At 47.1% G+C, this 13,842-nt stretch overlaps 1 protein-coding gene across 4 annotated transcripts in view; it reads left to right on the forward strand.

Moving 5' to 3' along the window:
* The window catches only part of tjap1 (tight junction associated protein 1 (peripheral)), a 443,700-nt gene that overhangs the window by 278,054 nt on the left and 151,804 nt on the right, over positions 1–13,842 (forward strand). For all 4 annotated transcript variants that reach the window (XM_041188727.1, XM_041188728.1, XM_041188731.1 and 1 more), the window contains one exon: positions 860–967. In XM_041188727.1, coding sequence (XP_041044661.1) covers positions 860–967 — 108 coding nt within the window. The remainder of the gene's footprint in view (positions 1–859; positions 968–13,842) is intronic.

Genomic DNA, 13,842 nt, shown 5'->3' on the forward strand with positions numbered 1-13,842 from the left:
TCAAACAGGCCTGCAGGTTGAAGAGGATCCGTCTCACAGGCCTGCAGGTTGAAGAGGATCAGTCTCTCAGACCTGCAAGTTGAAGAGGATCAGTCTCACAGGCCTACAGGTTGAAGAGGATCAGTCTCACAGGCCTGCAGGTTGAAGAGGATCAGTCTCACAGGCCTGCAGGTTGAAGAGGATCAGTCTCACAGGCCTGCGGGTTGAAGAGGATCAGTCTCTCAGGCCTGCATGTTGAAAAGGATCAGTCTCACAGGCCTGCAGGTTGAAGAGGATCAGTCTCACAGGCTTGCAAGTTGAAGGGTTACAGTCATACAGGCCTGCAGGTTAAAATGGTACAGTTGCACAGGCCTACAGGTTGAAGTGGAACAGTTACACAGGCCTACAGGTTGAAGTGGAACAGTTACACAGACCTGCAGATTAAAATGCCCACCCTATTCATGTATTGGACTAAATCCCAGTTTGGTGCACTAAGAATTTGATTGGGCGACAATTGTCAGCGCTTGCTTATTTTCTTCATTCAATTTTCCTGTGTTGGCATTTTCTTCCTCCATCTATCTCCCACAGTTTCTCACTCTCCTATCTCACCATTTTCCTTTCTTCCTCCATCTCCCAGATTCTCATTCTCCTATCACACCATCTCCCTCTGTCTAGCTCCCAGTTTCCCATTCTCCTATCTCACCATCTTCCTCTTTCTCCCTACTGCTATGTAGCTCTGAATCACCCAGCCTTAAAAGAGCACTGTACTGCACCACTTTCATGAACATTTTCCCATAGTCACAACCTTGCACCTGTCTGAACAAACTGAGCTCGTAGCACTACACATGTCTCACCTTTTCTCATCTGTACATTCCTCTAGGTTAAAAAAGCCGAGCTGGAGAGGAAGACCCTTGACTGGGAGATTGTGGAGCTAACAAACAAGTTGCTGGATTCAAAAACTGCTATCGACAAGCTGGAGGAGTTGAATGTAAGTCTAGCAGCTTCTGCCGGGCAAAAGGTTTTAATCTCCACCAAACAGAAATATTTGCAATGCTTTTATTTTCGTCTCAAAGGACAAAGGCAGCAGGTGCATGGGAACATCACCATCTGCAAGTTTCCCTCCAAGCCACATACTATTCTGACTTGGAAATGTTTTTTTTATTCATTCCCAGGATGTGGCCTTCACTGGCCAGGGCAGCATTTATTGCCCATCCCTAGTTGCCCTTGAGAAGGTGGTGGTGAGCTGCCTTCTTGAATCGCTGCAGTCCACGTGGTGTAGGTACACCCACTGTGCTGTTAGGAATGAAGTTCCAGGATTTTGACCCAGCGACAATGAAGGAACAGCGATATATTTCCATGTCAGGGTGATGAGTGGCTTGAAGGGGAACTTCCAGGTGGTGTTGTTCCCATCTATCTGCTTCTCTTGTCCTTCTAGATGGTAGTGGTCGTGGGTTTGGAAGGTGCTGTCTAAGGACCCTTGGTGAATTCTTGCAGTGCATCTTGTACTTGGTCCACACTGCTGCTACTGTGCCACTGCTGCTACGAATGCATTGAATACTATGTGCATTTAAGCAAGGAGCCATTAATTTTTCTTTCTTTTACTATTTTTTCCCCTTTTGACCCTATTTGATGCTTTTTTTAATATTTGTACACTCTGTCCTTTCCTGTCACACTCTAGGTATCATTGCCTAAATAGCATTGCTGCCATATCCTATTGTTTTGTAAACCTATGTATCTTCTCTCTGTTTAATTTAAAGCTCTCTCTACATCCCTAGTTATTCGATTCGCTAGGACAGTTCAAATGAAGCCCATCCCAACGCAACAGCTCCCTTCTACCCCAGTATTGGTGCCAGTGCCCCATGAACTGAAACCCATTCCTCCCACACCAATCTCTGAGCCACGCATTTAACTCCTTGACTTTATTTATCCTATGCCTGTTTGCCTGTGGCTCAGAAATTAATCCTTAGATTATTACCTTGGAGATTCTGCTTTTTAATTTATCTCCTAACTTCAAATCCTTTCAGCAGAACCTTCTTTCTAGTTCTATCAATGTCGTTGGTACCAATGTGGGCCATGACAACTGGATCTCTCCCCTCCCACTCTAAGGTCCCCCCCAGCTCTTGATGTTATGCTTCAGTTATACAGGTGAGACCACACCTCGAATACTGTGTGCAATTTTGGTTATTTAAGGAAGGATGTAAATGCATTGGAGGTGGTTCAGAGAAGGTTTACTCGATTGACACCTGGAGTGTGTGGGTTGTCTTATGAGGAAACACTGGGTGTGTTTCCACTAGAGTGTAGAAGAGTGAGGGGTGACTGGATTGAAGGATATAAGATCCTGAATGGTCTTGACAAGATAGACATAGAAAGGATGTTTCCTCTTGTGGGTGAGTCCAGAACTAGGGGACACTGTTTTAAAATTAGGGGTCACCCAATTAGGTTTTGCGACTTTAGAATTCTCTGCATCAGAAGGCGGTGTGGACGGGGCCATTGAATATTTTTAAGGCAAATGTAGATAGATTCTTGTTAGGCAAGGGAATCAAAGGTTATCGGGTGTAGATAGGAATGTGGAATTCGAAACATGAGATCAGTCATAACCTTATTGAATGGCGGCGCAAGCTGAACAGGCCAACTGGCCTACTTCTCCTATTTCGTATGTTTGTATGGCTTCAGTCATTTTAAAGTCTTTGTCCAGTTTTTAAAATCTTATAATTAGCCACGATGGTAGATATATATTTCATAAAAAATATAGTGAGGTTTTAGCTCCGTTACATCAGGAATTTAAAAACAGACTGTAAGAGCTTTTATAAGTATATAAACAGGAAGAGAGTAGTAAACTAAATGTTGGTCCCTTAGAAGCAGAAACAGGAAAACTATTATGGGGAACAAGGCAATGGCAGAGGTATTGAACAAATATTTTTGCCTGTCTTCGTTGTAGAAGACACAAGTTCCATATCAGAAATAGAGGGTAACTCAGTGCTAATGTTATGACCACAGCAGATGTTAAATGCTGAGTAAACCAAATCCCAGAGAGAAACTTGGCTTGCGGGCCATAGCCTATTTTTGTATTCTGAAAATAAGAAGAAAGCGTAATGATCTCAGCAACAAAAAGTCTCGTCACACTTTTGAGATTTTAAAAATTGAAAGTTAGGGGAGAATTTTCCCTCTGTCGGGGGGGTTGTGTGGGGGCAAGTGGGAGTAGGCACGAGCCTGATCGGCATCCCCAATCGGGTCTGCGCCACCATCTTATATGGGCAGGACAATTAAGGTTCGCTCAGCGTGTCACGTACCCGAAAGCGCTGTGCGGTCCCTGTGCCGGCAAGGGCGGAGGGGGAGGTATTCCCTGAGTCGGGGCCTGTGTTGTTTTGCGCATGTGCGCAAAAGAGCGCAGAAATCTCCCTGAGGCGCAGAGGTGCCTCAGAGAGATTAGTTTAAGTTTTAAACATCTAAATAAAGAAATTAAAAACTTTTAAAACATGTCCCCTCATGTGATAGTGTCACATGAGCTGGGACATGTCAATGAATTAAAAAAAAATTGTATTCAATTTTTAAACACTTCATGAAACGTCATCCCTCGCATAGATGAGGTTCCATGAAAAATGTGAAGGCCACCTGGGCTCTTTGCCTGCCCACCAAGGTTGGACGGGCAGCTCATTTTATTAGTTCAATTAGTTTTTAACAGGCTTTAATAGGCCTTTGACAGTTCGGCGGCAACTGAAAATCTAAATGACACGTGGTGACATCAGGGCGAATGCCTGACGTCATCCCGCGTCATTTTTCGCCTCAGCAAGCAGGCCCCGTCCTCGCTCGCTGAGCCGAAAATCCTAGCCTTAAAGCCCTATCAATAAGAAGGAAAGAAAACTTAAGCACATAAGATTACAGCTACACAGTTAAAATTAGTCTTACAAAATATTCCCCCAAAAGACTCCCTACTTGGTCAGACCCACAAGTAAACACCTTCCAGACAACACTCACTTACAGATGTCTAACTATAAAATATCCAGTAATATTACCCAAGGCACACTGCTGTAGCTTTACAAAAGGCAATACCACATGACCTGTTGAACTCTCTTCGACTCTGCTGTGAAAATCCAAGACTTCAAAGCAAGACTGCTTTTTGCAGCCCAAGACTTGTCTGGCTTGACGGGGTGGCTGATTCAAACTGCATCTTCTCCCAGCCTAGCGTACTACAGAATAACACAATGTCCCCCAAAAATAATTTTTAAAAATCCATTCTCATACTAAAAAGTGAAGAAATTCAAATAATTAATATCAGCCCAGAAAAATTACTGGAGAAATTTAAAGGGGTGAAATACGATGAATGACAAGGACCTGATGGTCTACACCGTAGCATTCTAAAAGAGATAGGTGCAGAGATAGTGGTTATGCTGGCTATGATTTTCCAAAATTCCCTTGATTCTGGAAAGTTCCTAGCAGATTGGAAGTTAACAAATGTAACACCGCTTTTCATGAAATGAGAGAGAGAGAAAATAGTGAACCATAGGCCATATAGCTAGACATCAGTTGTCGGGAAAATGTTGGAATCCATTATTAAGGAAATCTTAACAGTGCACTTAGAAAAGCAGAGTCTGATTAGAGCAAGTCAACATGGTTTTTCAAAAGGGAAACCATTTTTGACAAATTGATGTGAGCTTTTTTGAAGATGTAACTAGTAGGGTAAATAAAAGGGAACCAGATGATGTATATCTGGATTTCCAAAAAGCATAAATAAGATGCCACATCGAAGGTTAATAGGCAAGATAAGGGTTTGTGGCGTTCGGGGTAAAATTTAGCACAGTTAGAAAGTTTGTTAATGGACGGGAAGCTGAGAGGAGGGATAAATAGTGCATTTTCATGTTGGCAGACTGTGATGAGTAAAGTGCTGCAAGGATAAGTGTTGGGGTCTCAGCTATTTACAATCTATATTAATGGCTTAGATGAAGAGACAGAGAGTATTGTATCTAGGTTTGCTGACAATGCAAAGATAGGTGGGAAGGTAAGTTGTGGTGAAGACACGGAGAGGCTACAAAGAGATAGAGACAGGTTTAGTGAGTGGGCAACAAGATGGTAAATGGTGTATAATGTGGGGAAGTGTGAATTTGCTCACTTTGATCGTAAGAATAAAACAGAATATTTTTTAAAAGTTGGGAAACATGTAGGGAATGCTTGATTAATCTAATTTAATTTTTTGAAGTAGTAACAAAAGGATGATGAAGCGAATGAAGTGGATATGTAAGAAAGCATTTGACAGGGTACCACAAAAGTCTGGTTAACAAAATTGAGGCTTATGGAACAGAAGGGTTTGTGTCGATTGAATTTTAAAAAATTGGCTTAAGGACAGAAAGCAGTGAGTCATGGTGGATGGTTGTTTTTCAGACTGGAGGATGGTTGACAGTGATGTTCCCCAATGGTCAGTGTGGGACCACTGCATTTTTTTATATATGAATGACTTGGACCTTGGAATTCATAGTAAAATTTCAAAATTTGCCAGTGATATGAAACTTGGAAGAATGGTAAACAATGAGAAGGATACTAATTGCCTGCAATAGACTAGCAGAGTTGTCACACAGGTGACAGATGGAATTTAATGCAGAAAATTATGGGGTGATGTATTTTGGCAGAAGGAAAAGAGGGAGGCGATATATACTTAATGGCACAATCCTAAAGAGTGTGCAGAATAAAGGGACCTCAGGTTTGTGTGCTTAGATGTAAAAAGGTGGCAAGATATAGTGCATACAGAAAGGCAGGATCCCTAATGCACACACACCCGTACAGAAAGACACGATCCCTAATCCTCACACTCCCGTACTGAAAGGCAGGATCCCTAATCCTCTCACTCCCGGACTGAAAGGCAGGATCCCTAATCCACACACACCCATACAGAGAGGCAGTATCCCTAATCCACACACACCCGTATTGATAGGTAGGATCCCTAATCCACACACACCCGTACAGAAAGGCAGGATCCCTAATCCTCACGCCTGTACAGAAAGACAAGATCCCTAATCCTCACACACCCGTACAGAAAGGCAGGATCCCTAATCCTCACACACACCCGTACAGAAAGGCAGGATCCCTTATTCTCACACGCCCGTACAGAAAGGCAGGGTCCCTAATCCTCACACACCCGTACTGAATGGAAGGAAACCCTGATCCTCACACACCCGTACTGAAAGACAGGATCCCTAATCCACACACACCCCTACAGAAAGGCAGGATCCCTAAACCTCACACACCCGTACAGAAAGGCAGGATCCCTAATCCTCACACACACCCGTACAGAAAGGCAGGATCCCTAATCCTCTCACACACATGCAGAAAGGCAGGATCCCTTATTCTCACACGCCCGTACTGAAAGGCAGGATCCCTAATCCTCACACACCCATACAGAAAGACAGGATCCCTAATCCTCACACACCCGTACAGAAAGGCAGGATCACTAATCCTCACACACCCGTACAGGTGTCAGGATCCCTAATCCTCTCTCATCCGTAGACAAAGGCAGGATCCCTAATCCTCACAAACCTTTACAGAAAGACAAGATTCCTAATCCTCACACACCCCGTACAGAAAGGCAGGATCCCTAATCCTCACGCCTGTACAGAAAGACAAGATCCCTAATCCTCACACACCCGTACAGAAAGGCAGGATCCCTAATCCTCACACACACCCATACAGAAAGGCAGGATCCCTTATCCTCACACATCCGTAAAGAATGGCAGGATCCCTGATCCACAATCACCTGCACAGAAGGGCAGGATCCCTAATCCACAATGACCTGTACAGAAAGGCAGGATCCCTAATCCACAATCACCTGTACAGAAAGGCAGGATCCCTAATCCTCACACACCCGTACAGAAAGGCAGGATCACTATTCCTCACACACCCGTACAGAAAGGCAGGATCCCTAATCCTCAGACACCCGTACAGAAGGCAGGATCCCTAATCCTCTCACACATACAAAAAGGTAGGATCCCTAATCCACAATCACCTGTACAGAAAGGCAGGATCCTTAATCCTCACCCACCCGTACAGAAAGGCAGGATCCTTAATCCTCACACACCCGTGCAGAAAGACAGGATCCCTAATCCTCACACCCGTACAGAAAGGCAGGATCCCTAATCCTCACACACACACCTTTACAGAAAGGCAGGATCCCTAATCCTCACACCCGTGCAGAAAGGCAGGATCCCTAATCCTCTCACACCCGTACAGAAAGGCAGGATCCCTAATCCTCACTCCCCCGTACAGGAAGTCAGGATCCCTAATCCTCTCTCACCCATACAGAAAGGCAGGATCCCTAATCCTCACGCCTGTACAGAAAGACAAGATCCCTAATCCTCACACACCCGTACAGAAAGGAAGGATCCCTAATCCTCACACACCTGTACAGAAAGACAAGATTCCTAATCCTCACACACCCGTTCAGAAAGGCAGGATTCCTAATCCTCACGCCTGTACAGAAAGACAAGATCCCTAATCCTCACACACCAGTACAGAAAGGCAGGATCCCTAATCCTCACTTTCCTGTACAGAAAGACAAGATCCCTAATCCTCTCACACCCGTACAGAAAGGCAGGATCCCTAATCCTCACACACACCCGTACAGAAAGGCAGGATCCCTAATCCTCACACACCCATGCAGAAAGGCAGGATCCCTAATCCTCACACACCCATACTGAAAGGCAGGATCCCTAATCCTCACACACCCGTTCAGAAAGACAGGATCCCTAATCCTCACGCCTGTACAGAAAGACAAGATCCCTAATCCTCACACATCCGTACAGAAAGGCTGGATCCCTAATCGTCACACACACCCGTACAGAATGGCAGGATCCCTAATCCTCGCACATCCATGCAGAAAGGCAGGATCCCTAATCCTCACACACCCGTGCAGAAAGGCAGGATTCCTAATCCACACATTCCTGTACAGAAGGGCAGGATCCCTAATCCTCACACACCTGTACAGAAAGGCAGGATCCCTAATGCACACACACCCGTACAGAAAGGCAGGATCCCTAATGCACACATTCCTGTACAGAAGGGCAGGATCCCTAATCCTCACACACCTGTACAGAAAGGCAGGATCCCTAATGCACACACACCCGTACAGAATGGCAGGATCCCTAATGCACACATTCCTGTACAGAAAGGCAGGATCCCTAATCCTCACACACCCATACAGAAAGGCAGGATCCCTAATCCACACACACATGTACAGAAAGGCAGGATCCCTAATCCTCACACACCCGTACAGAAAGGCAGGATCCCTAATCCTCACACACCCATACAGAAAGGCAGGATCCCTAATCCTCACACACCCGTACAGAAAGACAGGATCCCTAATCCTCACACAACCGTACAGAAAGACAGGATCCCTAATCCTCTCACACCCGTACATAAAGACAGGATTCCTAATCCTCACACACCCGTACAAAAAGGGAGGATCACTAATCCTCACACACCCGTACAGGTGTCAGGATCCCTAATCCTCACACCCGTACAGAAAGGCAGGATCCCTAATCCTCACACACCCGTACAAAAAGGCAGGATCCCTAATCCTCTCACACCCGTACAGAAAGACAGGATCCCTAATCCTCACACACCCGTACTGAAAGGCAGGATTCCTAATCCACACACACCCGTACTGAAAGGCAGGATCCCTAATCCTCACACACCCGTACAGAAAGGCAGGATCCCTAATCCTCACACACCCGTACAGAAAGACAGTATCTCTAATCCTCACACACCCGTACAGGAAGTCAGGATCCCTAATCCTCACGCCTGTACAGAAAGACAAGATCCCTAATCCTCACACTCCCGTACAGAAAGGCAGGATCCCTAATCCTCACACACACCCGTACAGAAAGGCAGGATCCCTTATTCTCACACGCCCGTACAGAAAGGCAGGGTCCCTAATCCTCACACACCCGTACTGAATGGAAGGAAACCCTAATCCTCACACACCCGTACAGAAAGGTAGGATCCCTAATCCTCACACGCCCGTACAGAGAGGCAGGATCCATAATCCTCACACACCCATGCAGAAAGGCAGGATCCCTTATCCACACACACCTGTACAGAAAGGCAGGATCCCTAATCCTCAGACACCCGTACAGAAGGCAGGATCCCTAATCCTCTCACACATACAAAAAGGTAGGATCCCTAATCCACAATCACCTGTACAGAAAGGCAGGATCCTTAATCCTCACCCACCCGTACAGAAAGGCAGGATCCTTAATCCTCACACACCCGTGCAGAAAGACAGGATCCCTAATCCTCACACCCGTACAGAAAGGCAGGATCCCTAATCCTCACACACACACCTTTACAGAAAGGCAGGATCCCTAATCCTCACACCCGTGCAGAAAGGCAGGATCCCTAATCCTCTCACACCCGTACAGAAAGGCAGGATCCCTAATCCTCACACACCCGTACAGAAAGACAGGATTGCTAATCCTCACACACCCATACAGAAAGGCAGGATCCCTAATCCTCACTCCCCCGTACAGGAAGTCAGGATCCCTAATCCTCTCTCACCCATACAGAAAGGCAGGATCCCTAATCCTCACGCCTGTACAGAAAGACAAGATCCCTAATCCTCACACACCCGTACAGAAAGGAAGGATCCCTAATCCTCACACACCTGTACAGATAGACAAGATTCCTAATCCTCACACACCCGTTCAGAAAGGCAGGATTCCTAATCCTCACGCCTGTACAGAAAGACAAGATCCCTAATCCTCACACACCAGTACAGAAAGGCAGGATCCCTAATCCTCACTTTCCTGTACAGAAAGACAAGATCCCTAATCCTCTCACACCCGTACAGAAAGGCAGGATCCCTAATCCTCACACACACCCGTACAGAAAGGCAGGATCCCTAATCCTCACACACCCATGCAGAAAGGCAGGATCCCTAATCCTCACACACCCATACTGAAAGGCAGGATCCCTAATCCTCACACACCCGTTCAGAAAGACAGGATCCCTAATCCTCACGCCTGTACAGAAAGACAAGATCCCTAATCCTCACACATCCGTACAGAAAGGCTGGATCCCTAATCGTCACACACACCCGTACAGAATGGCAGGATCCCTAATCCTCGCACATCCATGCAGAAAGGCAGGATCCCTAATCCTCACACACCCGTGCAGAAAGGCAGGATTCCTAATCCACCACACATTCCTGTACAGAAGGGCAGGATCCCTAATCCTCACACACCTGTACAGAAAGGCAGGATCCCTAATGCACACACACCCGTACAGAAAGGCAGGATCCCTAATGCACACATTCCTGTACAGAAGGGCAGGATCCCTAATCCTCACACACCTGTACAGAAAGGCAGGATCCCTAATGCACACACACCCGTACAGAATGGCAGGATCCCTAATGCACACATTCCTGTACAGAAAGGCAGGATCCCTAATCCTCACACACCCATACAGAAAGGCAGGATCCCTAATCCACACACACATGTACAGAAAGGCAGGATCCCTAATCCTCACACACCCGTACAGAAAGGCAGGATCCCTAATCCTCACACCCCCATACAGAAAGGCAGGATCCCTAATCCTCACACACCCGTACAGAAAGACAGGATCCCTAATCCTCACACAACCGTACAGAAAGACAGGATCCCTAATCCTCTCACACCCGTACATAAAGACAGGATTCCTAATCCTCACACACCCGTACAAAAAGGGAGGATCACTAATCCTCACACACCCGTACAGGTGTCAGGATCCCTAATCCTCACACACCCGTACAGAAAGGCAGGATCCCTAATCCTCACACACCCGTACAAAAAGGCAGGATCCCTAATCCTCTCACACCCGTACAGAAAGACAGGATCCCTAATCCTCACACACCCGTACTGAAAGGCAGGATTCCTAATCCACACACACCCGTACTGAAAGGCAGGATCCCTAATCCTCACACACCCGTACAGAAAGGCAGGATCCCTAATCCTCACACACCCGTACAGAAAGACAGTATCTCTAATCCTCACACACCCGTACAGGAAGTCAGGATCCCTAATCCTCACGCCTGTACAGAAAGACAAGATCCCTAATCCTCACACTCCCGTACAGAAAGGCAGGATCCCTAATCCTCACACACACCCGTACAGAAAGGCAGGATCCCTTATTCTCACACGCCCGTACAGAAAGGCAGGGTCCCTAATCCTCACACACCCGTACTGAATGGAAGGAAACCCTAATCCTCACACACCCGTACTGAAAGGCAGGATCCCTAATCCACACACACCCGTACAGAAAGGCACGATCCCTAATCCTCACACACCCGTACAGAAAGACAGGATCCCTAATCCTCACACACCCATGCTGAAAGGCAGGATCCCTAATCCTCACACACACATACAGAGAGGCAGGATCCATAATCCACAATCACTTGTGCAGAAAGGCAGGATCCCTAATCCTCACACACCCGTGCAGAAAGGCACCATCCCTAATCCTCACACCCCTTTGCAGAAAGACAAGATTCCTAATCCTCACACACCCATACAGAAAGGCAGGATCCCTAATCCTCACGCCTGTACAGAAAGACAAGATCCCTAATCCTCACACACCCGTACTGAAAGTCAGGACCCCTAATCCTCACACACACCTGTACAGAAATTCAGGATCCCTAATCCTCTCTCACCCATGCAGAAAGGCAGGATCCCTAATCCTCACACGCCCGTACAGAATGGCAGGATCCCTACTCCACAATCACCTGTACAGAAAGGTAGGATCCCTAATCCTCACACGCCCGTACAGAGAGGCAGTATCCCTAATCCTCACACACCCGTACAGAAAGGCAGGATCCCTAATCCACACACACCCGTACAGAAAGGCAGGATCCATAATCCTCTTACACCTGTACAGAAAGGCAAGATCCCTAATCCTCACACACCTGTACAGAAAGGCAGGATCCCTGATCCTCACGCCTGTACAGAAAGGCAGGATCCCTAATCCACATTCACCCGTACAGAAAGACAGGATCCCTAATCCTTTCACACCTTTACAGAAAGACAGGATCCCTAATCCTTTCACACCTGTACAGAAAGGCAGGATCCCTAATGCACACACACCCGTACAGAAAGACACGATCCCTAATCCTCACACTCCCGTACTGAAAGGCAGGATCCCTAATCCTCTCACTTCCGGACTGAAAGGCAGGATCCCTAATCCACACACACCCATACAGAGAGGCAGGATCCCTAATCCTCACACACCCGTACAGAAAGACAGTATCTCTAATCCTCACACACCCGTACAGGAAGTCAGGATCCCTAATCCTCACGCCTGTACAGAAAGACAAGATCCCTAATCCTCACACTCCCGTACAGAAAGGCAGGATCCCTAATCCTCACACACACCCGTACAGAAAGGCAGGATCCCTTATTCTCACACGCCCGTACAGAAAGGCAGGGTCCCTAATCCTCACACACCCGTACTGAATGGAAGGAAACCCTAATCCTCACACACCCGTACTGAAAGGCAGGATCCCTAATCCACACACACCCGTACAGAAAGGCACGATCCCTAATCCTCACACACCCGTACAGAAAGACAGGATCCCTAATCCTCACACACCCATGCTGAAAGGCAGGATCCCTAATCCTCACACACACATACAGAGAGGCAGGATCCATAATCCACAATCACTTGTGCAGAAAGGCAGGATCCCTAATCCTCACACACCCGTGCAGAAAGGCACCATCCCTAATCCTCACACCCCTTTGCAGAAAGACAAGATTCCTAATCCTCACACACCCATACAGAAAGGCAGGATCCCTAATCCTCACGCCTGTACAGAAAGACAAGATCCCTAATCCTCACACACCCGTACTGAAAGTCAGGACCCCTAATCCTCACACACACCTGTACAGAAATTCAGGATCCCTAATCCTCTCTCACCCATGCAGAAAGGCAGGATCCCTAATCCTCACACGCCCGTACAGAATGGCAGGATCCCTACTCCACAATCACCTGTACAGAAAGGTAGGATCCCTAATCCTCACACGCCCGTACAGAGAGGCAGTATCCCTAATCCTCACACACCCGTACAGAAAGGCAGGATCCCTAATCCACACACACCCGTACAGAAAGGCAGGATCCATAATCCTCTTACACCTGTACAGAAAGGCAAGATCCCTAATCCTCACACACCCGTACAGAAAGGCAGGATCCCTGATCCTCACGCCTGTACAGAAAGGCAGGATCCCTAATCCACATTCACCCGTACAGAAAGACAGGATCCCTAATCCTTTCACACCTTTACAGAAAGACAGGATCCCTAATCCTTTCACACCTGTACAGAAAGGCAGGATCCCTAATGCACACACACCCGTACAGAAAGACACGATCCCTAATCCTCACACTCCCGTACTGAAAGGCAGGATCCCTAATCCTCTCACTTCCGGACTGAAAGGCAGGATCCCTAATCCACACACACCCATACAGAGAGGCAGTATCCCTAATCCACACACACCCGTATTGATAGGTAGGATCCCTAATCCACACACACCCGTACAGAAAGGCAGGATCCCTAATCCTCACGCCTGTACAGAAAGACAAGATCCCTAATCCTCACACACCCGTACAGAAAGGCAGGATCCCTAATCCTCACACACGCCCGTACAGAACGGCAGGATCCCTAATCCACAATCACCTGTACAGAAAGGCAGGATCCCTAATCCTCACACGCCCGTACAGAAAGTCAGGATCCCTAATCCTCACACACCCGTGCAGAAAGGCAGGATCCCTAATCCACACACACCTGTACAGAGAGGCAGGATCCCTAATCCTCGCACACCCGTACAGAAAGGCAGGATCCCTAATCCTCACGCCTGTACA

The sequence above is a fragment of the Carcharodon carcharias genome, chromosome 5 (genome assembly GCF_017639515.1).
Source record: "Carcharodon carcharias isolate sCarCar2 chromosome 5, sCarCar2.pri, whole genome shotgun sequence".
In the NCBI taxonomy this organism is placed as follows: Eukaryota; Metazoa; Chordata; class Chondrichthyes; order Lamniformes; family Lamnidae; genus Carcharodon; species Carcharodon carcharias.